Genomic DNA, 27934 nt, shown 5'->3' on the forward strand with positions numbered 1-27934 from the left:
GCACAGAGACCGATGATAGGCCTACAGCTGAGAGCACAGAGACCAATGATAGGCCTACAGCTGAGAGCACAGAGAACAATGATAGGCCTACAGCTGAGAGCACAGAGAACAATGATAGGCCTACAGCTGAAAGAGCTCATAGCGAGGAGGCCCGGTCTACCGAGGCCACTGACACGCTAGAGAATGAGCCACGTGACTCGGCAGCAAACGTAAACGTAAACGGGCAGATGGGAAGCGATGCGGCGATGACGACACAGACGGTTCGAAAAGACGCGGCTGCTGAAGCGGCGGATTCAAAGATAGAGGAGTCAGAAGAGGTCAAAGTGACAGAATCTGAGGTTGACAAAAAGGTCGGCGCTTTGAAAGACAACATTGACACAGCACAAGCAAATATGCTTAAGGATGAGTCCAGTGCCAAATGTCCCACAGACTCCGGTAATGTTCAGGTGTCAAGCATTGTTGATAAACTACAGGGCGAGGCTCCCTCCTTGCCTACAGGAACAATGGAGAAAATCACTGACTTGACTGTAGCGCTGAGCGTGCCTCGGCCAAAGGACACAACGCTACAGCCAGAGAAGCAAAACAAAGAAACTCCAAGCGTGGTACCCAGGGGTGAGGAAACGGAGGATAGAATTACAGAGTCAATGGCAGCATGCAATAAAGCCGATACCGTCAAGTCTCCTACTGGCCACGAAGTGGCCAAAATCATTGAGAAGGCTGCAGATGATGCTGATAAAGAAAAAGATAAAAGTGCATCTGTTAAATCTGAGCCCCCTAAACTAGAAGGTGAAAAGTCAGACAGTGGGGATAAAACTCATACAGTAGAACCCGTATTTCCAAAGGACAGGATAGCCGTTAGTACTGAGGAGAACAAATACACAAAACAGGGTTTGCCAGATAGCAGCAAAACGCAGGAGCCATCAAACGCTGTAGCCGAGTCTTCTGATTTAGAAAAAGATAAACGTACAGTTGCTAAATCTGACATGGCAGAGCCTCCTAAACGGGAGGGTGACGTGTCAATCAGTGAGGATAAACCCCAAACTGTGGATGCCACATCTGCGAAGGAAAAGATAGCTCTTACTGCAGAGACCAAAGACCCTCAAGAGGGGGCGCCTTGTAGCAGCAAAACTCAGAAGCCATCTAATGGTAAACTGGAGGATGAGAAGTCAGACAGTGAGGACAAAACCCATACAGTAGAACCCATATTTCCGAAGGAAAAGATAGCCGTTACTGAAGAGAGCAAAGATAGCAGCCAAACTCAGGAGCAATCAATCGCTATAGCCGAGTCTTCTGATTTAGAAAAAGATAAACATACAGTTGCTAAATCTGACATGACAGAGCCTCCTAAACTGGACGGTGACAAGTCAATCAGTGGGGATAATACCCAAACTGTGGATGCCACATCTGCAAAGGAACAGATAGCTGCAGATAAAACTCAAACTGTCAAACTTCCAATAGAAAAGATAGCCGTTACTGAAAAGAGCAAAGTATCTCAACCAGATAGCGGCAAAACTCAGCAGCAATCAAGCGCTATAGACGAGTCTTTTGATTTAGAAAAAGATAAACATACAGTTGCTAAATCTGACACGGCAGAACCTCCTAAACGGGAGGGTAAAGTGTCAATCAGTGAGGATAAACCCCAAACTGTAGAACCCGTATTTCCAAAGGACAAGATAGCCGTTAGTACTGTGGAGAACAAAGACACAAAGCAGGGTGTGCCAGATAGCAGCAAAACTCAGGAGCCATCAAACGCTATAGACGATGCTTCTGATTTAAAGAAAGATAAACGTACAGCTGCTAAATCTGACATGACGGAGCCTCCTAAAGGAGACGGTGAAAAGCCAAACACTGGTGATAATACCCAAACTGTGGATGCCACATCTCCAAAGGAAAAGATAGCTCTTACTGCAGATAAAACTCAAACTGTCAAACTTCCAAAGGAAAAGATAGCCGTTACTGAAAAGAGCAAAGTATCTCAACCAGATAGCAGCAAAACTCAGGAGCAATCAAGCGCTGTAGACGAGTCTTCTGATTTAGAAGAAAATAAACATACAGTTGCTAAATCTGACATGACAGAGCCTCCTAAACTGGACGGTGAAAAGTCAAGCAGTGAGGATAAACCCCAAACTGTACTAGAACCCATATTTCCGAAGGAAAAGATAGCCGTTACTGAAGACAGCAAAGATAGCAGCCAAACTCAGGAGCAATCAATCGCTATAGCCGAGTCTTCTGGTTTAGAAAAAGATAAACATACAGTTGCTAAATCTGACACTGCAGAGCCTCCTAAACTGGAGGGTAAAGTGTCAATCAGTGAGGATAAACCCCAAACTGTAGAACCCATATTTCCAAAGGACAAGATAGCCGTTAGTACTGTGGAGAACAAAGACACAAAGCAGGGTGTGCCAGATAGCAGCAAAACTCAGGAGCCATCAAACGCTATAGACGATGCTTCTGATTTAAAGAAAGATAAACGTACAGCTGCTAAATCTGACATGACGGAGCCTCCTAAAGGAGATCGTGAAAAGCCAAACACTGGTGATAATACCCAAACTGTGGATGCCACATCTCCAAAGGAAAAGATAGCTCTTACTGCAGAGACCAAAGACCCTCAAGAGGGGGCGCCAGATAGCAGCAAAACTCAGGAGCCATCAAACGCTATAGACGATGCTTCTGATTTAAAGAAAGATAAACGTACAGCTGCTAAATCTGACATGACGGAGCCTCCTAAAGGAGATCGTGAAAAGCCAAACACTGGTGATAATACCCAAACTGTGGATGCCACATCTCCAAAGGAAAAGATAGCTCTTACTGCAGAGACCAAAGACCCTCAAGAGGGGGCGCCAGATAGCAGCAAAACTCAGAAGCCATCTAATGGTAAACTGGAGGATGAGAAGTCAGACAGTGAGGACAAAACCCATACAGTAGAACCAATATTTCCGAAGGAAAAGATAGTCGTTACTGAAGACTGCAAAGATAGCAGCCAAACTCAGGAGCAATCAAGCGCTATAGCCGAGTCTTCTGATTTAGACAAAGATAAACATACAGTTGCTAAATCTGACATGGCAGAGCCTCCTAAACTGGAGGGTAAAGTGTCAATCAGTGAGGATAAACCCCAAACTGTAGAACCCATATTTCCAAAGGACAAGATAGCCGTTAGTACTGTGGAGAACAAAGACACAAAGCAGGGTGTGCCAGCTAGCAGCAAAACTCAGGAGCCATCAAACGCTATAGACGATGCTTCTGATTTAAAGAAAGATAAACGTACAGCTTCTAAATCTGACATGACGGAGCCTCCTAAAGGAGATGGTGAAAAGCCAAACACTGGTGATAATACCCAAACTGTGGATGCCACATCTCCGAAGGAAAAGATAGCTCCTACTGCAGATAAAACTCAAACTGTCAAACTTCCAAAGGAAAAGATAGCCGTTACTGAAAAGAGCAAAGTATCTCAACCAGATAGCAGCAAAACTCAGGAGCAATCAAGCGCTATAGACGAGTCTTCTGATTTAGAAGAAAATAAACATACAGTTGCTAAATCTGACATGACAGAGCCTCCTAAACTGGAGGGTGAAAAGTCAGTCAGTGAGGATAAACCCCAAACTGTAGAACCCATATTTCCAAAGGACAAGATAGCCGTTAGTACTGTGGAGAACAAAGACACAAAGCAGGGTGTGCCAGATAGCAGCAAAACTCAGGAGCCATCAAACGCCGTAGATGATGCTTCTGATTTAGAAAAAGATAAACGTACAGCTTCTAAATCTGACATGACGGAGCCTCCTAAAGGAGATGGTGAAAAGCCAAACACTGGTGATAATACCCAAACTGTGGATGCCACATCTCCAAAGGAAGAGATAGCTCTTACTGCAGATAAAACTCAAACTGTCAAACTTCCAAAGGAAAAGATAGCCGTTACTGAAAAGAGCAAAGTCTCTCAACCAGATAGCAGCAAAACTCAGGAGCAATCAAGCGCTATAGACGAGTCTTCTGATTTAGAAGAAAATAAACATACAGTTGCTAAATCTGACATGACAGAGCCTCCTAAACTGAACGGTGAAAAGTCAATCAGTGAGGATAAACCCCAAACTGTAGAATCCATATTTCCGAATGAAAAGATAGCCGTTACTGAAGACAGCAAAGATAGCAGCCAAACTCAGGAGCAATCAAACGCTACAGATTCAGAGAAAGATAAACATACAGTTGCTAAATCTGACATGACAGAGTCTCCTAAACTGGAGGGTGAAAAGTCAGTCAGTGAGGATAAACCCAAAACTGTAGAACCCATATTTCCAAAGGACAATATAGCTGTTAGTACTGTGGAGAACAAAGACACAAAGCAGGGTGTGCCAGATAGCAGCAAAACTCAGGAGCCATCAATCGCTATAGACAAGTCTTCTGATTTAGAAAAAGATAAACATACAGTTGCTAAATCTGACATGACGGAGCCTCCTAAAGGAGATGGTGAAAAGCCAAACACTGGTGATAATACCCAAACTGTGGATGCCACATCTCCAAAGGAAAAGATAGCTCTTACTGCAGAGACCAAAGACTCTCAAGAGGGGGCGCCAGATAGCAGCAAAACTCAGAAGCCATCCAATGGTAAACTGGAGGATGAAAAGTCAGTCAGTGAGGATAAACCCCAAACTGTAGAACCCATATTTCCGAAGGAAAAGATAGCCGTTACTGAAGACTGCAAAGATAGCAGCCAAACTCAGGAGCAATCAATCGCTATAGCCGAGTCTTCTGATTTAGAAAAAGATAAACATACAGTTGCTAAATCTGACATGGCAGAGCCTCCTAAATTGGACGGTGACAAGTCAATCAGTGAGGATAAACCCCAAACTGTAGAATCCATATTTCCGAAGGAAAAGATAGTCGTTACTGAAGACAGCAAAGATAGCAGCCAAACTCAGGAGCAATCAATCGCTATAGCCGAGTCTTCTGATTTAGAAAAAGATAAACATACAGTTGCTAAATCTGACACTGCAGAGCCTCCTAAACTGGAGGGTAAAGTGTCAATCAGTGAGGATAAACCCCAAACTGTAGAACCCATATTTCCAAAGGAAAAGATAGCTGTTAGTACTGAGGAGAACAAAGACACAAAGCAGGGTGTGCCAGATAGCAGCAAAACTCAGGAGTCATCAATCGCTATAGATGATGCTTCTGATTTAGAAAAAGATAAACATACAGTTGCTAAATCTGACACGGCAGAGCCTCCTAAACTGGAGGGTGAAGTTCCAAGCAGTGAGGATGAACCCCAAACTGTAGAACCCATAATTCCACAGGAAAAGATCGCCGTTACTGAGGAGAACAAAGATGCGAAACAGCCAGATGGCAGCAAATCCCAGGAGCCGTCTAAAGTCCCAGAGAAAATAAACAACGCTAAAGAGAAAGAGGAGAAGTTGAAGGATTCTGCAAAAAACAAAGATTCAGGGAAAATAGAAATATCTGAAACTAAAACGGAACCCATAGACATATCTGAAACTAAAACAACATCCCAGAAAGAGCCAGCAGGCACATCAACTGTGAGTTTGACGGCGAAGACAGTTGGTGGCCTCATGTCAGAGGCTGCGAAGCCCAAAACCGAGAATGGCTTTGCTAATGGGATTGGAGGGATTGAAGCTGAGAATAATGAGTCAATAAAAGCAGTACCACAACTTGGCGAGGCAGCCAAAGAGAAGACCAACACTTCCATTTAGACTGACTACTGTATGTGACAGCATGGCTGGCTATCACTTGCCCAAAATGTGTATCGCCACAGCTTGGCCATATAAGAAAAAAAAAATGAAACATGATATTGTGCATCATATTTCTTGTTGATGCTGAACCGATACTGAATGCAACCTCATTGACAAGCTGATTTTTGCAATATCTATTTTTCTCTGCTCCACTTTATGAATGTGAATCCCCGAATGTGCTAATAAATGCAATTGAAAAGACACCCATGAGTCTGTGTACTAACTGCATTACATGTATTTGTATTGCATTTGTGTATTAGTTGTTTTTGAGGGGCACTAGCACCTCCAACAATATATTGACAGTCAGAAATGCCATCATATTGCATAAAAGTCTATGGACTTTTAATGAGGTTTGTTTAGAGCACCTCAAACAAACAAACGAACTCACTTGTCATTTGTATTATTTATATTGGATGCCTCATGCCAGTGTGCCGATCAAGGCCAGTTAATGTTACATTTACTAGACAATAGTTGTCTTTGTCTTCCTACAGTTTAATATATCACAAGTAGCAATTTTGTCAGAACAGACAAGCAGGGCAGAGCAGAGCAGGTCAAATGAACACTGATTTACTCTCCATAGCACACAGGAACAGGACTGGAACATCTAGCAGGGATTGAAAAGAACTGAAAGGAACGGAGGGTTAAATACACAAAGGGAAACCATACACAGGTGAACACAACTGACAATCAACACAGGGATAGGCTGGGCCACAACAGGACACAGTTGGAGAACATGACTAATCAAAGGAGTAGGTGAGACAAGCCAGGCCACAGCCACAGTAACTAGGAAAGGACAATACTACAAAATAAAGGTGTAAGGCAACAAATACCTAACCCGACACTGTTTAATAGCTCTATATAATAGAGATATAATCCAACTTGTATCATTCAAATGTAGTACGAAAAATGTAATTTTAAGTAGTTACAAAGAAAAATAAATAAATAATGCTGGTCTAAGTTGCGGAGTACATAGCCCCCTCTAGCGTCCATGTATGTGTACTGTAATTCATCTGCCCTGCTGTTCTGCCCACTTGCACAACAAAATATAGTGCCATTATTGTCTCCACCAGGCCGAAGGCATGGGGAGAGAGTATGTTTTGCACTCCGTCCGTCCGTGTGTCCGTCCGTCTGTGAACCCCGTCGATGCCAAATTTTGCGCACACACACTCCCTGGATGCCAACGATGAACCTCTGCCCCACGATTTCCAGAACGAGAGGCCACAACCTGACCTGGCCTGGTGGAGACCTAGCTGTTCCCCGAGGGGCACTTTTTCTAGTTATGTACATGTTTCACAAGTCGTGCATATTCTGTGCAGCTCAAACTGGATCTGAAAATACAAATGTCTAATCCCCAAGTGTGGATCAGGAAATTAAAATACCAAATCTTTTATACACTGATAAAATACATGCATACATGTGTTTTAAATGTAAATCATATTTTATTTTTGTTTTGTTCCGATTACTTGGATTCATAAAAAACTGCGACGCTACATTAGCATTCAGTAATTTAATACAATTTTATTGTTATACAATTAGCTGATCTATGTACAGTACAGTCTACACTCACACATTTATTCATCCACATTTACAGTCATCGTCATATCAGAGACTACAACACAAAATAGAATAAAATAAAATCTTCCATATTAATGATCATTTGATATATATGGATTTGTTTAGGTGATCATTTCATATTATCCATCATCCATATTTCATCATTAGAACATAAGAACATAAAAGTGGTAGCAGATTATAAATGTCTATCGTGCTACAAAGTTTAATCTCTTATCTGTAAAGCACAGTAGCGATATCCTGAGCCTCAACCTATAAGGTTTTGGGGACCACAAGCGGTCCAAATGAATCCTTTACAGGTCTGTAACTCTGAGTGTACAAATGGAACCCGTGTACAAATGGAGATAACCCATTTAGAGCTGAGAACAGATTCTACAAACGTCTTCTAAATCATGACCATTTTCTGAAAAACCTGTGTTTCTATAGACCGATTCACAGAGGGTTTCCTGGGTGCGGCCATTACTGAGGTGTACCATTAAGCGCAACAGCACTGATTAGCTACACCTGGCCTACGGAGCACCTGCTCCATGGATTACACCTCAGTAATGGCCGTGCCCAGGGCACCCCTCTGTGAATCGGTCTATATCAGTGGTAATCGCCAAAAAATTATACTTTTTCAATGACAGATGTATAGCCACTACGACCACAAATGTCCCAAGAAACTAGCTAGCCTATAGCCACCGAGTCTGCTGCGCTCTGAGAGAAAAGCACGGCTGCATTCTTTGTTTTGGTTAGCCGTGTCATTATCATGGTTTAAGCACGGCTAGAAAGCCGTTTCAACCTATCAGATTGTTTCCTCGAAACAACCTGTCGTATACGGTATAATATGAATTAGAACACAGGCAATAGAGCACCGAAGTCCTGACGTAACTCGCTCATCCCGACGATTCCCCTGGTTCGCGGAAGTAATTTCTCTGTGGAGAATAACATGGGGTGATCTTAATATCGTCTACTATAAGCGTTGTGGTCCAAAAATAAACAAGCTGTCTCTGCGTTATTGTTAGGGAGGTGTCTCTGTATCGTTTGCAACAGTCAGTCACTCATATATGAGTCTGCTTCTAGCGAAAATATAACTAATTCAGCAGCAGTAACATTAGCGTTTTATCTCAGTCAGTTGATTCTTCATATCCATATGAGTGAAGGGGTGACATGTTTATTTTTCAAACACAGTTGATATATGGGGATTTCAATGCAACTAAACAAATACATGAACCTGGGGACTGACGCCCTCTACTGAAAGTGACGTCAGACTTCGGTGCTCTATTGTAATCTCTAAAAACTCCAAACTGCATGCACTGTAATCCTCAATGTCAATTCAACTCCCAAAGTGTACACATTGAACCAAATCGAACCAAATGGTCCAGTTGGCACACTCTTGGAGTTACAGACCCGTGCTGGTCCATTTGGTTCCTGACTATCAATCATTAAGCTGGGGATCCCTTGGGGTCCCCGGACCCCACTGAGAACCACAAGTCAAATCAATGATGCAGATTATGATTAACTCATAACACATATAATCTTGAATAATGATTTTTGATTGAGTAACCCTCAAAACTGACAAAGTATTGCTCTGATATACATTCATAAGTGACATTGTAGTTTGACACAAATCAAATACTAGAAATGTGTGTATCATCGTCAAGGTCAATGCATGATAAATACATTTGGACATATTTTTTTATATATTTTTAAACCTATCCATCTGTGCAGCATGGGACAACACACAATTTGCAAGGAACACATTTGAAACATAAGTTATTACGAATCACTCATTGCTGTTAGCTAAAAACAGTAAATAGTTGTGTACTTTTTCTGTTTTGCATGTGTCTATGGAGTTAACGTTACTCTAATAGACCGGACCCCAGGTGTATAGTTAAAATATCCAAATATGTCTTCCCTGTGTATTTTTGGTTTCTTCCTGAAAGCTGAAAGCCTTTGAGTCAAAAGGCCCAAACGAAATACACCGCTTTAGTGACACACTAACATCAGCCCCTCCCCTTACAACAGCTGCGGTCACGGCTTATAAATTCAGGTGGGTGTTGCTAAGGTGAAAACCATGTATACTTAATGAACTGGTGGTGGGTGTGGCGTGGCCACATAAAAACATAATTTTAACACTTAGTTTTGACACTTTCTGTTCAGTTTTTGTTTTAGAGGGAAGTATATTAATACAATACAACTAGTAGCCTAAATCTGCAGTGGTTGGAGCTTGCAGGTGGACTCCGTGCAATGTGACACATGACTGCTTTACACAATTATTTATTCCCTTTTAACAGTAGGCCTACATATTATGTGGTTTTTTTAATGCCTTATTTCACACTTGCTTTGGCAATTATGTAAACATGTGTTTCTCATGCCAATTGCATTGAACCCATCACATTGAATTGCAGCTGGTCGTTGCAACTCACTTGTGGACGATTTCCGAACTAAGTTGTTGCTCCTACGGCTGCCAACAGATGTCAGTAAAGGGTTCTTATTACTGGGTGTGGGTTACAGAAGTGGATGGTACATGTTTTACGGGGAGGTGGTGGTGGTGTGTGTGTGTGTGTGTGTGTGTGTTTGTTTGTGTGTGTGTGTGTGTGTGTGTGTGTGTGTGTGTGTGTACATTAATCTAATTTCAATTACGGTTCTATTTCTCAGTTATTTATTAATGTCATCAACTGCACCTGTACCCACATGTGAGGTCTTGTTTGGACTGATTTGATTTGTTTTCGATTTGAGTTGACACGTTTCTGCTTTCCCTGTACTTCATCATGTCCTATAATCCCTCTTAGAAATACACAGTCGCAGTAGAGGCTATACACCACCGAGACAGTCGGTCCCTTCAGCTCAGCAACATTCTCTAGTACCTTTTAGATTCATATTTGTCCCTCTTTGACATGCATTGCAACGCTGCAAATCTCTCTGTTCCTATGGGTGTTTCTTCATAAGCGCTCATATAGGCCTGGATTAGTATGCCATAATAATCAGTGTATGTAGGTTATAATTATAGGGCATCGTTCACACGTATCAAAGCAAATGTTTGGACGTTCTTTAGTTTTTTTTGGGGCCTCCCATTGGAAAAGCATTGTGGTGGCTCAAAAAAAAAGACCAACGAGGCCTATCCACACTTTTCCTGGGCTGTGTGTGCTCCAGTTCCTGTCGATTTGATCCAATAAAAGCCAATGAAACTGGTCAGATGACCAATGATATCCAATGAAATCAACAGGAACTGGAGCACACACAGCCCAGGAAAAGTGTGGATAGGATGAAATGACAGTTAGATTCAATTGCAATTAGTTCATTACTGCGGGGAAAGTTATCAGGGCACTGGCAGTGGCACCACGTCAGGCCACATCGAGCCAACCCAGGGCGAGGCTATGGGAGGCGAAAGAAGCGCGCCACCTTTGCAGACGCACGCTGCGGTGCCACAGCTTAGCTAACAACACCGCAGAGCTCAAGAACCTGGGGAGCATATATACTTTCGTCCGACATATCATTGGTTCGAAGGAGCATTGGTCCGACGACTCGGGATAGGGTTGGTGCTCGCGGTGGTTATGGTTAGGGTGAGGGTTTGGGGTATAGGTAGTCGATCGGGACCAATGGTATGTCGGACCGTTTATAGAATTTCCATTTGCAGCAACACAGATGCAAGGGTGCACATGAGGTTTTTGGGGCTATAGTTCCCAGGGACTGCGGACTGGTCTGGAGGTTCCATTCGTTATTGAACGTATTTCCAAAGTGTGTACATTGTTTAAGTCACAGTGTCACATGGCTTTCATATCGTAAATATGTGTGTGAAATTTGGCTAAAATATTGTGTTTAATCCACGTGGGCTCTTGTTTACTTTGTTAGAGACTAGAGCTTAGAACGGCATCATTCATTTCACTTTCTCCAAACCGTGTGTGCTTTTTAGCGACAATAAATTGTGATGAATGAATGGAATATGCATGGAGGAAAGGGAGGAAACTATAGGCTTGTTAGGAACTTAGGAGGATGCTTCTTTGGTAAAGTAAACGTTTCTTTGTCCACTAAACACTTGTTGCTGTTCTTGTGCCTCGAGACATGACTAACGTGTCTTGGCCGGGAGGCATACTATATGGTCCGACGGAGCATCGGTTCGACATGCGTCCGCACCTCGGACTATAGCGCCTGCTCCCATGCTTGCGGTTATGGTTATAAGGGTTTGAGGTGGGTTGTCGTTTTTCGGACCAATGGGTATGTCGGACCAAACGCATGCACCCGTCTTGGCCACATTGCTATTGTTGGGCGTTCTGAGGCGCACAGAAGGGCATTCATCGCTCCAGATCGGTGAAGCGATATTATCCAGCTGCTAGCTCTATGCGCTACCCCGCGCACCTCTCTTTCAGAAAGCAGTAACCAGTTGTGTGCACCCTTGCAAGATATATGCCTTGACTAATTTGATTTAGTGTATAGGACTTAATTTACGTTAAAAAACATTCGTTGGAAGCGTTTGAACATTGTGCGAGTCCGTCCGCCTCGAGAGAGACACTGACCGACCGTCTCCCTTCCGCCTTGTCCTCGGCTGTCTTTTTATGTCAACGTGTCCCACCGGGTCGGGAGAGACGCACATGGGGGCGGGGGGGGCGGGGGCTGATGAGGAGGACACACGGCCTCTCAAAGGACGTCGTCTGGGTTCTCCTGGACGGAGGAGGAGGCCCGGTGGTTCTTCTTGACGCGCCGGGGCCGGGGCCGCCGCAGCCCGCTCAGGCAGGACGAGGCGGTGAGGGCGATGCGACTCAGGCCCACGTTGAGGCAGTGCACCTCGGAGGTGACGGGCACCTCGGCGAAGAGCGCGCGGTCCCGGCAGAGCGGCGCCATCACGGCCGTGCCGCCGCCGTCGGCGCCGCTCTCCGCCGTCGTCATGTCCCTCACCACCGCCAGGATCTCCTGGCGCTCCGACTGACGCGTCATGCCCCGGATGTTCAAGATGGCCGACACGTGCTTCTTCCTGGGAGGAGGAGGAGGAGGGGGGGGGGGGGGGGGGGTGGAGGAGGGGGAGGAGGAGGAGGAGGAGGAGGAAGAAGAGGAGAAACTAAGCATTCGAAACTATTACTTACTTACTTACGCCTATTACCCCTTCTGGGGTTTAGGCCGTCGACAAGAGTTCGCCAAGCATGAAACTATACTATAAGAATAAGAATTGTTATATTTGTAACTGAAGCTGAATAAACACGATGGGGGACATGGCATTATGTCGAATAATATACCTTTTTATATACCTAAAAAAAAGGTACTAATAAAGGTGGTATGTACGGTACCTGACGTCAGGGAACTCTCGGACCAGCACCCCGACCTCCATCTGGATGGACGGAGTGTCCTCCAACACGATGATCTCCGACAGGCGGGTCAGCGCACTGTCCAGCCACGAGGCGGGAGACTCCTGCAACACGCGCACACGCACAGACACACACACACACACACACACACACACACGCACACACACACACACTACTGTTAACGTCCAGTAGTTTGCAGAACTTTGCAGTAGTTAAAGACGGAGTCCCGTGTATTATTTTTTACAAGGATGCCCTGGGCCAGTCGTTAGCCGTTTTTTTTTAGACCAAATTCATCGCAGGGGGGCAACAGCTCCAACAACAGAGTGCTCCAGACTTCCCCTCTCCAGAGCAACATTAGTGACTTCCTCCTGGGGGGGATCCCGGGGCGTTCCAAGGCCAGTGAGTCGATGTGTTTCCTCCAACTGCGCCTTGGGTCTGTCCCCGGGGTCTCCTCCCAGTGGGACGTGGTCCTTGGTCTCCCCCGGGGTCTCCTCCCAGTGGGACGTGGTCCTTGGTCTGCCCTGGGGTCTCCTCCCAGTGGGACGTGGTCCTTGGTCTCCCCCGGGGTCTCCTCCCAGTGGGACGTGGTCTTTGGTCTGCCCTGGGGTCTCCTCCCAGTGGAACGTGATCCTTGGTCTGCCCCCCGGGGTCTCCTCCCAGTGGGACGTGCCTCGAGGACCTCCCTATAGGTAGACGCCCGAGAGGCGTCCTAAGCTGGCTCCTTTTCCAGGCGAAGAAGCAGCGACTCTACTCCGACACTATAGCATAACTGTAGCATGGTCAATTAGAATAAAAACGCAAATCCTGGTGGCACACTGGTTAGTGACTGTACTGGTTAGTGCACTGCGGCACTCTCCTCCTGCTCATCTTTCATGTGGCGCCCCTCAAGGAGCAGTCCTTGGTCCTGTGCCGTTTGCATCATAGTCATAATTCCCCGTGGTCACGTTATTTTGCACACACACGATGCATTTCCTTCCATTGTGGAGCAGAACCTTAACCCAGCTCAAGGACAGACACTCGGCGCAGCGTCCCGAAATACCGTCTTCGGCTGCACGCTTCAGCTGAAGTTAAATGTGTGAATGCTTTGATCTCAACATGTGGGGCACGTTTGCTGACACACACACACGCGTGCACGGCACGCACACACACGCGCACACACATACACACACACACACTGACCAGGTCCTTAAAGAGCGCTTTGATCTGCTTGCCCTCCTCGCGGAGGCGCGCCGCCATCCTCTTCCTCATCTTGGCCGAGGTGCAGATGATCCTGCCGCGCATCACCGAGCGGAGGTACTCCGTCAGCACGCGCCTGTGAACCTCTGCCACCAGCACCTGACACACACACACACACACGCACACACACACACACACACGCGCACACACACACACACACACACACACACACACACACACACACACACACACACACACACACGCGCATACGCACACACACACACACGTACATTTGAATTATTTTATTTGGATCTGCACAAGAGGCGTAATACAATAGACCCAAACACTGATCAGAATTAGGTTATACATTATATGGTCCAACCAGATATAGCTGCTGCACATGCTTAACACACAGAGGGAAAAGAAGAAAAAAATAAAAAATATATATAGCACATTGTTGACATGCTATTACTTGGCACTACTAGACAGGATGTTTGTTTTGGGTTTTTTAAAGCCACCATAGGGATAAATGAAACAACGCCTTCTCCAGACAGACAGACTGCCCATAGTAGCTGAGACAGAACAGTATTTAGCCAGCTTTTTTGCATTTGTTTTTTGCAATCCACCCAATTGCAGACCCCTGAGCACAAGTTTATGGACATGGCCCAGACTTCCAAATATAAGGACAATAAGTCACGCACGCACGCACACACACACACACACACACACACACACACACACACACACACACACACACACACACACGCACGCACGCACGCGCACACACACACACACACACACACACACACACACACACACACACACTCACACACACACACACACACACACACACACACACACGTTAATGTCGCACAGTAAAACGACGAAAATGTTGTCACGCAACGCACGCACACACGCACGCGTTTATAAACAAAATCAACCCCCATGTTTATAAGACATGTTTGTAAACAAAATGTGGGAGTTTGTTCATAAAACTTGTTCACAAACATGTTAGGGTTTGTTCATAAACATTTGATATTCAATAACAAACATGTTAGGGTTTGTTTCTAAACATTTGATATTTATTTACAAACATTTAGGGGTCTGTTTACAAACATGTTGGGGGTTGTTTGCAGATATGTGGTGTTTGTTTACAAACATTTAAGATTTATTTACGAACATTTAATGTTTGTTTATAAACATGTGATATTTGTTTACAGATATTTTAGGGTTTGTTTACAGATATTTGAGATTTCTTTACATGAAGAAATCGGGCTATGATGACCTGACCAAGATGTTATAGTTACATGGAGACGTTGTCCTTTACTATGATGACCTGACCAAGATGTTATAGTTACATGGAGACGTTATAGTGAAGACGTTATAGTTACATGGATACGTTATAGTGAAGATGTTATAGTTACATGGATACGTTATAGTGAAGACGTTATAGTTACATGGATACGTTGTCCTTTTTACTTGAACCCTGTTGAATAAAGGCTTTACATGTCCGAGTATGCTCTTCCTTCTACACATGTGACCAGATTTGACTGAGAGCCTGCCATCACGCAAATGCCAGCTTTTCACCAGAGGAGAAAAACTCCCCCCCCCCCCCCAAAAAAAAAGAGTTAATAGCACAGACAGACTCTTCACAAAACTAGAGCATGACTGAAATAAGTGTCAGAGCTGAAATCGACATGTAAATATGAAATAAATGCTTACACATGTAGCTATAGTAGGTGTAATGTTAGAGACCACAGAAGTGAACCTTTCAAACATGTTTTCTCAACTCGCTGTTTTCTGCAAGGCATTACTCTATAAGCCATATCTCTAAACCGGTGGGTCAAACTGAACAACCAATATGTAATTTTGAAGCTATGATTCCGTGCTTTCATATGACAAAACGAAAATAAAATAAAATCCAATGGTAGTCCCTCAGTCAAATTTGGACACAAATGTAATGTGTGTGTGTGTGTGTGTGTGTGTGTGTGTGTGTGGGGGGGGGGGTCCATATGTGCGTGCGTGTGCGTGCGTATGTACGTGTACATACGTGGTACGGAGGGCTGTCCATGCGGCGAAACATCTTGAAGTGTTCTTTGATCAGAGACTGGATCTGTTCAAAGGGCTCTGTGTTCGTCAGCCATTTTCTCTTCACCAGCTTGTCAAAGAACGGCTGTGAGAACAGGAGTCACACCACAGATAAACACACAATGCATGCGAAACAAGACATCTTCATAGAGTTGGTCCTGAGTCGCTAGTGCTCACAATAAAATGGTAAACAAAATAATTATTAATTGACCCATTTTGGTGTTAGCTATTGAAAAATAGCAGATCTACAAGCTCATATAGCGCGCTACCGAGTGGCGTGCTACGAGCTTGTAGGTCTGCTATTTTTGAAGAATCGCGAAAAGTGACATGAAAGTGTTTGAGAACGACTGACATAGAAAAACTGCTTTTTTCAAGAAAACAGTCAGGATTTAGAAGACATGCATTTGCAGAATCGTTCCCAGGTCAAAATTTGGTTAAAGGGTTAATGTGTGTCACATAAGGACATAGGATTTTGAAGTCGGAGGGGGCGAACGGTTCTCGAGTTACGTGGAATACACACACGCGTACACACAGAGACTCGGTGCATTTATAGTTAAGAGGATATGTGCGTGACATCATCATACCCGGAGGTTATGTCACTGAGTGGCAAAAAAAACTATTTCCTGGCCTTGACAGCCCCATTCATCCACACAGAACAGTCCTATATCTGAGTGTATTATACCTCGTTGAACAATGTTAAAACCCATTTTGGTGTTAGCATTTTGTTACGCTTTAGCTATTGAAAAATAGCAGATCTACAAGCTTGTAGGTCTGCTATTTTGGAAAAAATCGAAGAACGACTGACATAGAAACATAGCTTTTTCAGAAAACTGTCAGGATGTAGAAGACATTTTTAGAATCTGATATCAGGTCAAAATGGGTTAACAACCATTTGAAAATAGCCGATCTACAAGCTCAAAATGAGCTGTGATGCAACATTATGAGCTTGTAGATCTGCTATTTCCTCTTTACAGTTTTTTTGTGTGCCTTTGTTTGAAATGAACCCATTCTGCATACCTTCTGTGAATACAAATTTCCATCAATCAATCAATCAATCAATCAATCAATCAATCAATCAATCAATCAATTAATCAGTTTGTGAGTGAGCGCACCATACCCGTATATGGTCGTAGAGTCGGTCTGACAGCACTTTGACCGCTAGGTTGACTATCCTGTCCAGTGAGTTGTTGGCTCGGCGTAGAGAGTCTTCACTGATGGCTGGATCACACTGAGCACAGCGCTGGATGAAACCTCTACACGCACACACAGCCAATACACGCACGCACACACAGCCAATACACGCACGCACGCACGCACGCACGCACACACGCACGCACGCACGCACGCACACACACACACACACACACACACACACACACACATTTGAATTATTTTATTTGGATCTGCACAAGAGGCGTAATACAATAGACCCAAACACTGATCAGAATTATGTTATACATTATATGGTCCGACCAGATATAGCTGCTGCACATGCTTAACACACAGAAGGAAAAGAAGAAAAATAAATAAATATATATATATCACATTGTTGGCATACTATTACTTGACACTACTAGACAGGATGTTTGTTTTGGGTTTTTTAAGCCACCTAGGGATACATGAAACAACGCCTTCTCCAGACAGACAGACTGCCCATAGTAGCTGAGACAGAACACACACACACACACACACACACACACACACACACACACACACACACACACACACACACACGTTATAAACAAAATTCTTCACAACAAAGTTCTCAGTGACTTGACCTTCCAAAAAACATGTTTAGGATGTTTGCAAACAAACCCAACAAAAATGTGCTTAAAAAACAAACAAACTCCAAACAGTCTGTAAACAAATATCACATGTTTATAAACACCTCTTAAATGTTTGTAAACAAATATTAAATGTTTGTAAACAAATATTAAATGTTTATAAACAAACCCTAACATGTTTGTGAACAAGTTCTATAAACAAACTCCCAAATTTTGTTTACAAACATGTCTTATAAACATATACGTGTAGGGGTTGATTTTGATTATAAACGGTGCGTGCGTGCGTGCGTGCGTGCGTGCGTGCGTGCGTGCGTGCGTGCGTGCGTGCGTGTACCTGAACGGGGGACAACAGTTGACCAGAGCGATGGTTTTAGAGCGGTATCCATCCTCGTTGTCTCCAAACATCCCACTGAGCATTCCTTCATGGAACATCTCCACCTTACGCTGGAAACTGAACAAAACGCAAACCACAAACGTTACAATTTACAATGTACATAGGCATTTAGCAGACGCTCTAAAGTATTTTGAAGAGTGTGCCTGTGCAATTAACTCAATTTGGATTTTTTTAAATTGGGTTTTTCCCCTCTGGTGAAAAGCTTGAGGCTGCACGATAGCAGGCCCTCAGTCAAATCCGGTCACATATAGCAGTAGCATCAATACGTTACAGCCAGCAGGCTCTGAGTGGAGCCCAGAGCAATACAACACAATGTGCTCATCAATACGTAACAGCCAGCAGGCTCTGAGTGGAGCCCAGAGCTATAGAACACAATGGGCTCATGGTTAGTGAGAGCTTTGGTGAATATTCAACATGAGCGTTTGCGGACACTTAGCGGCCGGTCGTGTTAAGAGGCGTTAAGATCGGACAGAAACGCACAACCTCAGGATATGATTTAAAGGGACACTTCACCCTTTTTGCAAAAAAAAATAAGTACATGTTAATGACGTTTAGAAGATTTAGAAGACTTTTCTGGGGGTCTTTATGTGTGTAATTTGAGGTTTTAGATATTTTAGATTTTAGCAGTGAGCCCAGTGTCTCTGATGTCATGGACACTGGACTCACTTACTTCCTGGACTACAATTCCCATAACGCTTTGGTGCACTGCTCCTTCTCGTGGATAGGGGGAGGGCTGTCTCACTGAGACAACATCCAGGAAGGAAGTGAGTCCAGTGTCCATGACATCAGAGACACTGCATGGGCTCACTGCTAAAATCTAAAATATCTAAAACCACATATTACACACATAAAGACCGCCAGGAAAGTGTTCTAAATCTTCTAAACGTCATTAACATAGTATATAGTTTTTCTTATTTTTTTTGCAAAAAGGGTGAAGTGTCCCTTTAATACCTAGCATGTACAGTGTCATCTGTTTCTTCATCTATTGTAAGAGATGGAAGAAGGACTTTTCCTCCTTTAAAGTAGGCTATAGTAATACAACAATGTGTAAATACTGTATACAAATGTATACAAACCTTTACTTGAGTAATAATACAAAGGTATTGCCATCGAAATATACTTGCTGTATATGTAAATGTGCTCATTATGCAGTTTGTTCGTGCGCGCACGCGTGTTCAACTTGCATTTAACGATGTTCAGATTACAATGCATTTTTTGGAGCTAGGCCTGGCCATGATAGCAGCTGCAAACACCACGGAACAAACATTAATAAAGCACATTATAGTAAAATACATACAGTAAAAAAACTCACTCAATGATATGCCTAAAAAAAAAAGATAAGACAAGGAAACAAAATCCAGTTAAGGAAGCATATTATTGTATTACAGATTCCAATTCTCTGCTACCATTGAAATGTTTTCCAAGATGGCCGCATGAGCACCAGGAGGGGGTGGCCTTATACCGGGTCATTCAAGACACCTGTCTTGGCGTTTGTCTTGTGTCTGTGTTTGAATGGCCGCTCCAGTGCATTTCCAATGGAAGCCCATATGGTTTGACCAAACATTTTGTTGGATGGGGGGAGGGGGGGGGGGGGGGAAGAACACATCAACGCTGTGTTCAGACGCAAGTCAGGTGTCAGACACAAGTCAGGTGTCAGACACAAGTCAGGTGTCAGACACAAGTCAGGTGTCAGACACAAGTCAGGTGTCAGACACAAGTCAGGTGTCAGACACAAGTCAAGTGTCAGACACAAGTCAGGTGTCAGACACAAGTCAAGTGTCTTGAATGCAGCCCAGTAAGGGGCATATGTCGACCCCCGCCCGCTCACCTATAAGCCCCACCTCCTGTTGGTGCTGCGGCGGCCATCTTGGATCCTATAAACACATGGGAGAGGGGCGGGGCCGAGAAAGAGCCCTTAATGTGCATTATAATAAGGCAGTGGTTCCCCAAAGTGGGGTCCGGGGATTCGGGGACTAAATATAGTGACAAAAACCAGACCAAAATGTCAGGAAGGGACTTGTGGAGAAGAGATCCAGTATGACTAGAAGACACCTCATTTTACACGTGGTTGTGTGTGTGTGCGTGCGTGCGTGCGTGCGTGCGTGTACCTGTAGAGGAAGTCTGCCAGTCCATTGAGGCTGCACTGAGCCACTCTGGAGCCCAGGCTCCTGTTAATGGCTGCCGACCGCTCCAGATCTACCTGCAACCTCTGTAACACACACACACACACATTTGAAAATGTTTATTCATGTCCACGTATAATGAGAAGTACAGGAATACCTTGTACAGAGGACATAAACACTGCCAGCTGCACTTTGACCATAGGAGAGCACAGCCAGTTACACAACGTGCATGGACGGCAAAGCATCGTTTTACATACAGTATACAGCTGACATGTCGGACACAGGGCAGCAGACATAAATCATGGATAAAGGAAACAGTTAACGCCTCCTCCAAATTGAGCGGCTTCCTATAATGGCTGAAACTGAGCAGTATACCTCCTTTTGGAAAGGCCGGCCATTTGTAAGCCCCTCACAACCAACCCCTTATGCACATGCCCTATAGGCTGCCAAAGATTAAAAAAAACTCAAAGTTTACATCTGTATAGCCTAGCTGTGAGATGGTCTGCACTAGCTGCTGATACTTCAAATTAGCCTCATGGTGGTTATTATTAACACCCCGAACGCCCAGGGGTATTTGTAACCATTAAATCAGGACGCCCAGCGATATGTTGCTTCAGAGACTATTTCAAGGTTGCTCCGCGCCATTTTGGAAGTGCATGCGTGCGTGCGTGCGTGCGTGCGTGCGTGCGTATATACCTGTATAACAGTCTTGGCCAGCGTGATGTGGTATTCTTCTATATGTAGAGTCTCCATCCATCTCTTCTCCTCCTCGTCCAGAACCTGAGACAGCTCTGTGGTCACCTTAGCCTGGAGACACCGTGGTGGGAAGAAAAGTATACTCAAATGTAAAAATGTCAATACCGCAGTGTAGAAATACTCTGTTACAAAGTAAAAAAGTCCGGACATATCAAAATGTGCTCGAGTTAAAGTGCAAAAGTATTGGGGTCAAGTAAAAGTAAAAGTACTCATTGTGCAGAATTAATGTCCCATTTCAAGTTTTTTTTAAATGTATTTAACATCTTTAGAAAAAAGCAGAGGATCTGCTCGAATGCCCCCGCCCCCCTGTCAAAAAACGGCTAAAATCCCTAAAACGAAAGAAAGCAGCAAATGAAAGAAAATTAACACTCATCCTTTACTTTCTCTAATAACAACCTAAAACATGAACCTTGGTTGAAAAACACTAAAGTTGTCCTTTAAGTCATTGATTTGTACAGTAGATATCAGGCAGGAAATCGTAATTATAGTATATTAGATAGTATATTCAAGTACGTCTTGGAATAGTTTGTTTGGTATATCGATCTTTTAATCGTGCGCACGTGTGCGTGTGTGCGTGCGTGTGTGCACATCTCACCCTGACAGAGTTGAGACAGTCGAGCTCCAGTCTCTCCACGATCTCCGCTGGCAACAGAGGGGTTAACTGGGAGCGGTTGAACGGACTGGTCATACACACTGTCCCCAATACGTCCCTGTGAGACACAATACACAACTTTTATTCACATGACACTGTCCCCACAAGACGTCCCTGTGAGACAATACACAACTTTTATTCACACACTGTCCCCACAAGACATCCCTGTGAGACAATACACAACTTTTATTCACACACTGTCCCCACAAGACATCCCTGTGAAACAATACACAACTTTTATTCACACACTGTCCCCACAAGACGTCCCTAAACGTCCCAACTTTTACAGTGCTACCAGCTTATCTGCTATTTTCTTTTTTGTTATTGTGAAAACATGCCGCAAATCTTTGAATATATATTATTTCACAGGGAACGCTTTTAACACAAATCTGGTGGGGGGAACAACATATTCCCTATCCCTGGAACAACATATTCTGAGATGGGGGTCTGCGGCCAATTACATAATCATTCTGGGGGTCTTTGACAGGAAGAGGTTTGAGAACCACTGATATAGAAAATATTAGGTTGTTCAGAAAACTGTCAGGATTTAGAAGACATTTGTAGAATCTGGTCTAAATCTGGTCTAAATGGGTTAGACTTGTAGTACTTTTTCCACTGCTGTTTGTATGTGTGTGTGTGTGTGTGTGTGTGTGTGTGTGTGTGTGTGTGCGTGTGTGCGTGCGCACCTATTGTAGATGTTGTACAGCCAGTCCAGCAGACTGTAGATGTCAGTGATTGACAGCTGGTCGTCAGTGATGGCCTGCAGTCGCCTAGCAACCGCCTGGTGGTAGCTCTGGACGTACACCTGGACAGAGGTCAGAGGTCACAGAGAAAAACCAATGAATGCTATGAAGAGTTCACGAAGGAGAAAGAAAAAAAACTGTGCTTTTGATATTAGATGAACAACTGAGGTTGCATTTGAAGAATCTATCAAAGCTGTGCTCAAACACAAGTCAGGTGTCAGACACAGGTCAGGTGTCAGACACAAGTCAGGTGTCAGACACAAGGCAGGTGTCAGACTCAAGTCAGGTGTCAGACACAAGTCTGGTGTCAGACACAAGGCAGGTGTCAGAAACAAGTCAGGTGTTCAGACACAAGTCAGGTGTCAGACACAAGACAGGTGTTCAGACACAAGTCAGGTGTCAGACACAAGTCAGGTGTCAGACACAGGTGTCAGACACAAGGCAGGTGTCAGAAACAAGTCAGGTGTTCAGACACAAGTCAGGTGTCAGACAAAAGTCAGGTGTCTTGAACGCAGCCCAGTAAGGGGCATATGTCGACCCCGCCCGCCCGCTCACCTCCCCCCCCCCCCCCCTAGGTGCTGCGGCCATCTTGGATCCTAAACCCAATGTAAACAATGGGAGAAGCGGGTTACCGCTGTGACTACATGTATACTCCTCCTCGGGGTGGTGTGTGTATACAGACTCACCTGGAAGGGCGTGTACTCCTCGGGGTACACGGACACCACGTTCCTGTTGGCGGCCCCCAGGTCGTCCACCGTGCGGGCCCTCAGGCGGTCCAGGTAGGCGCTCAGCTCGCCCGCCACCAGCTCTGTCCGGGGCGGCAGCGAGCCGTCGGCCGCCTCCTCCACCGCCTCCCTCCAGCGCTGCCTCAGCCTGCGGGGCCGCGGGCCCCCCGGGGCCGCCACGCGCTCGCTCACCGCCCAGTCCCTGTCCGCCTGCTCCTCCTGCTGGAGCACCTGCGGATCCACGGACAGTATAACGGTAACGTTTACAGAGCAGTGGTTTGTAGATCGGCTATTTTCAGGGTTTTTTACGCCTCAAGATCAGCTAGAATAGATAGTTATAGTTATATAGTTATAGTCACCAATGTACACAGTTTTATTTTAATATACAACTATTATTGTATCAGCGACTCTAGTCCTGCACCACCAGGCCCATGTTGGGCCTATAGTAGGGTCTCACCTGCACCACCCACCAGGCCCATGAGGTTGGGCCTATAGTAGGGTCTCACCTGCACCACCAGGCCCATGACGTTGGGTCTATAGTATAGGGTCTCACCTGCACCACCAGGCCCAGGTTGGGCCCCGCCGTGGGGGACCTCAGGGACTCCCGGACCACGCTCCACAGCTCCCTCTGCAGGGCCTCGTACAGCAGCTCGACGTCCTTGGCCTTGCGGCGCCCGCTGTCCTTCCCACCACCGGCACCACCGGCACCGGCGGGACTGAGAGCGCTGTCCCTCCCGCCGGCGGGACCGACGACGGCGAGGGGCTCTTCATTGGTCGACGGAGGAGGGGGAGGAGGAGGAGGGGGAGGGGGAGGAGGAAGGGGATTGCAGGCTCCGTCGGCCAGAGCCTCGTTACACTCCTGCTCCAGCTCCAGGATGTGGGTGTCGGCCAGGAAGAGGTCCCGCTTCGTCACTAGCTGCAAGATCTCCAGCACTTATAACGAGGACGAGCGAGAGACACAGAGAGAGAGAGAGAGAGAGAGAGAGAGGGGGGAGGGGGGGGGATTAGATTTTTAACTTTTTAACTCGTTTATTCACTGGAATGTTTTGCTGCATAGTCTTTCTTTCAAGAAAGAAAGTTTATCCCACCCGTCAGCAAAGATATAGGTTATTGATGCCATGATGGAAATATGTGATTCCTTGACATGCGTGCCAATACAGCATAGTTTGTGCGTGTGTGACGGTGTGCGTGCGTGCGTGCGTGCGTGCGTGCGTGCGTGCGTGCGTGCGTGCGTGCGTGCGTGCGTGCGTGCGTGCGAGAGAGAGAGTGACTGAGGGAGGGAGGGAGAGAGAGAGAGTGAGAGAGAGAGAGAGAGAGAGAGAGAGAGAGCGAGAGAGAGATGAGAATTGAGCCATCCGATCGGAGGAGATGACAGATGCTTGTGATCAGGAGGAGATGACAGATGCTTGTGATCAGGGCATTATTTCTTCATCTGTGATCAATTATTTCAGCGCTCGTCTGAAAAACCACATGGGCTGTGAGAACTCAGTGAGAGTGGGAAGATCTTTTCCCACGCGGTCATTAATTATCAGAACATACTGTATATAAACTCCACTTTAATAACATACCAGTTGGTATGGTATTTTATACAGCCAAATGTGTGGGCAGCGCCTCCACACAATTTGCCAAGATGGCAGGTGGTTGGTATTCACCCTCGCTTTGAGTTGCTCAGTGGAACGGATATTGCACACTTCCAACAGTTTAAAAAAAAAAGGCCATTTTGACACTTTATTAACTTTACACTCAGTGTTAGGGTAGCCTGGGCACCATTTCATTTCGGGATATGATCCGGGCTTGAGGGGATGATATGGTTTACCATTTACGTCATGTTGTAGTATTGTTTTGTAGTCGCCAGACAGGAACAACAGGCGTGCGGCGGCAACTTCCTTTTTCCCTCTCGATAAAAGCTACAGGCTTTACGAGAGCTTTCTAATGAATGGAAAACTGTCAGGATGTAGAAGACATTGTTAGAATCTGATCTCAGGTCAGAATGGGAAAACTGTCAGGAGGTAGAAGACATTTTTAGAATCTGATCTCAGGTCAGAATGGGAAAACTGTCAGGATGTAGAAGACATTTTTAGAATCTGATCTCAGGTCAGAATGGAAAACTGTCAGGATGTAGAAGACATTGTTAGAATCTGATCTCAGGTCAGAATGGGAAAACTGTCAGGAGGTAGAAGACATTTTTAGAATCTGATCTCAGGTCAGAATGGGAAAACTGTCAGGAGGTAGAAGACATTTTTAGAATCTGATCTCAGGTCATAATGGGTTAACTAGGTTGGTGACCAGAATGAGAATGTTTTCCCCCTTATTAATGTGGGAGAGTGCAATCATCCAATCCACTAAGGCTAAGCAACTCAAAACAAGGGTTGAATACAAAGCACTTGCCATTTTGGCACATTGTTTGGAGGTGCCGCCCCGCCCACACGTTTAGCAGTGTTGCTCATTCCACGAACGCTTTATCTTTTCAATCTATAGCTCGTCGTAGAGGTGACGACGATTAAAATGATATAAAATACAGTACTTATCGGAATTATTGACCCATTTAGGCCTGACGTCGAAATGTATAAAATTTCTTCTAAATCATGACAGTTTTCTGCCAGGATTTGCGCCACATTTTCACGATTTTTTTTTCTCCAAAAATAGCAGACCTATACAAGCTCGTAGCGTGCCACCGAGCGCGCTATGAGCTTGTAGATCTGATATTTTTCAATAGCTTAAATTATAACACCAAAAGGGGTTCCCGCCCCAAAATGAGTTAAAGTGGAGAAATAATGGACCCCAAAGTTAAGTTTCCAAACTTTTGTTGCCGAGTTTTTTTGTTGCTGAATACTGTCTGTTGAGAATAGATCATAGATGTTGTTTGTGCACGCAGTAGCAATGCACGGTCAGGAGATGGTGCCAGTTCATGCATGTGGCTAGCTGGACAAAACTACCCAATTGCTAGGACACTGTGTGTTTTTGTGCGTGCGTGTGCGTGCGTGATACGTGTGTACAAGCCATATTTGAAATAGCTATAGAGCTTCGGTGGTTTATTCACAATTCACTGCTGTTCATGTCATGTTAAAGTAACAAGGACGGCGTTTTCAACAACAGTCAGGCTGGGTAAATACAGGTTAGCCTCAGAGGGTACAAATGGGACACTGCTGGCCTGCATGCGTGCTTCCACAATGGAGACTGAGACAGACAGACAGGCAGGCAGGCAGACAGACAGACAGACAGGCAGGCAGACAGACAGACAGACAGACAGACAGACAGACAGACAGACAGACAGACAGACAGACAGACAGACAGACAGACAGACAGACAGACAGACAGACAGACAGACAGACAGACAGACAGACAGACAGCAACCCACATGCAGCACAGTCAAAATGTACTTGATGTACCAAAAGTAAAAGTATACTCGTGCAGAATGTCTCATTTATACGTTACCTGCAGCTATTCATGCCCTATACTTTTGAAAATAGCAGATCTACGAGCTCACAATGTGTCGCGCCGTGTGTGTGTGGGCGTGTGAGTGGGCGTGTGTGTGGGCGTGTGTGTGAGTGTGGGCGTGTGTGTGGGCGTGTGTGTGGGTGTGGGCGTGTGTGCAGTTTTGGACACATGGCACTGGTGTGTGAACTCCACGGCTGCTGTGGGTATGATAGTGTTTCTGGGCAAACATGCTGTCCCTTTCGGTGTCACTCACGGAAGTGTAACCTTGCTCCCACCACTGTTCTCTCTCTCTATATGCTCCCTCTAGGAGACGTCGTCAGAAACTACAGTATACTGTACACCGTAACACAACTATACATGTCCATAGAACCTTCACAATACAGATGCAGTAACCCACCTCACCTCCTGTCTCACAGAGATAACAGTATAACCCACCTCACCTCCTGTCTCGCAGAGATAACAGTATAACCCACCTCACCTCCTGTCTCACAGAGATAACAGTATAACCCACCTCACCTCCTGTCTCGCAGAGATAACAGGGTGGATGAGTGCAATTAAACCCTACTACAGTGAAATGGAAATAAAACAGAGGTGTTACTGATAAAGGTCCAAAGGTAAAAAAAAAAAAGAGAACAAGTGATGAGCTCATTAGGACATCTAGCTAGCTGCTTGGGTTAAGCCACAAGTATAACCATGAGCCTCGGAGTCATAATCGATCTCAACTTCACATCCAACATCAACAAAAATAACAAGAATTGCATTCTTTCATCTCAGAAATACAGCCCAAAATTGATCATCCATGCCTTGTTTCACCAGCCGCTTCGATTGCTGTAACGCACTATTCACAGGATTACCAAAAAATTATCAGACTATAGACAGACTACAACTCATTCAAAACTCTGCTGCTAGATCATTAACCAATCAAATGATCCCAGCTGTGGTGCAATTTCGGGATCTCGAGGGACAGGTGGTCGGCTGATCACAATAGTGGTGGTGGTGGTCCCCGGGTTGCTTTTAGTCAGGGTGGTGGTCACTTCATGCATGGGCAAAGTGAGTTTAACGTTGTCTAATGCAATCAGATAGGACTTTTCTGTTTTGGATGTATGGACTGTCGATCAGATGTTAGTTCATCTCATATACATGAATATAATAATAATAATAATATATGTATGAAAGTACATATTAATGACATGAACACGGTAAACTAAAGTTGAACTGTATTGCATCATATCACCCCCACCCTCCCCTCTCTCTCTCTGTTCGAGGTGTGTGTGTGTGTGTGTGTGTGTGTGTGTGTGTGTGTGTGTGTGTGTGTGTGTGTGTGTGTGTGTGTGTGCGTGGGTGTGTGGGCGTGTGTGAAAAGGTGGGTCAAACGAGGATTCTGCCTGTCGCTGTTTGGCAGAATCCTCATATCTCCATATTTTATTTGTTTATTCATTTATTTACTTTCCCATAAATGAACACCCTAT

The 27934-nt window shown here is 45.0% G+C and overlaps 1 protein-coding gene across 2 annotated transcripts in view; it reads right to left on the reverse strand.

Annotated features, from left to right (window-relative positions):
* Nucleotides 1-10509: 10509 nt before the first annotated feature.
* Nucleotides 10510-27934, reverse strand: part of exoc3l2b (exocyst complex component 3-like 2b) — a 102068-nt gene continuing 84643 nt past the window's right edge. For both annotated transcript variants that reach the window (XM_080772409.1, XM_080772408.1), the window contains exons 6-17: nt 23581-23960; nt 22989-23258; nt 22246-22364; nt 21503-21617; nt 20848-20958; nt 20137-20237; nt 17969-18085; nt 16968-17103; nt 15813-15935; nt 13766-13921; nt 12569-12690; nt 10510-12258 (exon numbers count right to left, since the gene is read on the reverse strand). In XM_080772409.1, coding sequence (XP_080628535.1) covers nt 11925-12258; nt 12569-12690; nt 13766-13921; nt 15813-15935; nt 16968-17103; nt 17969-18085; nt 20137-20237; nt 20848-20958; nt 21503-21617; nt 22246-22364; nt 22989-23258; nt 23581-23960 — 2084 coding nt within the window. In that variant the 3' untranslated portion in view covers nt 10510-11924. The remainder of the gene's footprint in view (nt 12259-12568; nt 12691-13765; nt 13922-15812; nt 15936-16967; nt 17104-17968; nt 18086-20136; nt 20238-20847; nt 20959-21502; nt 21618-22245; nt 22365-22988; nt 23259-23580; nt 23961-27934) is intronic.

The sequence above is a fragment of the Protomyctophum bolini genome (genome assembly GCF_963924005.1).
Source record: "Protomyctophum bolini genome assembly, chromosome: 9".
In the NCBI taxonomy this organism is placed as follows: domain Eukaryota; kingdom Metazoa; phylum Chordata; class Actinopteri; order Myctophiformes; family Myctophidae; genus Protomyctophum; species Protomyctophum bolini.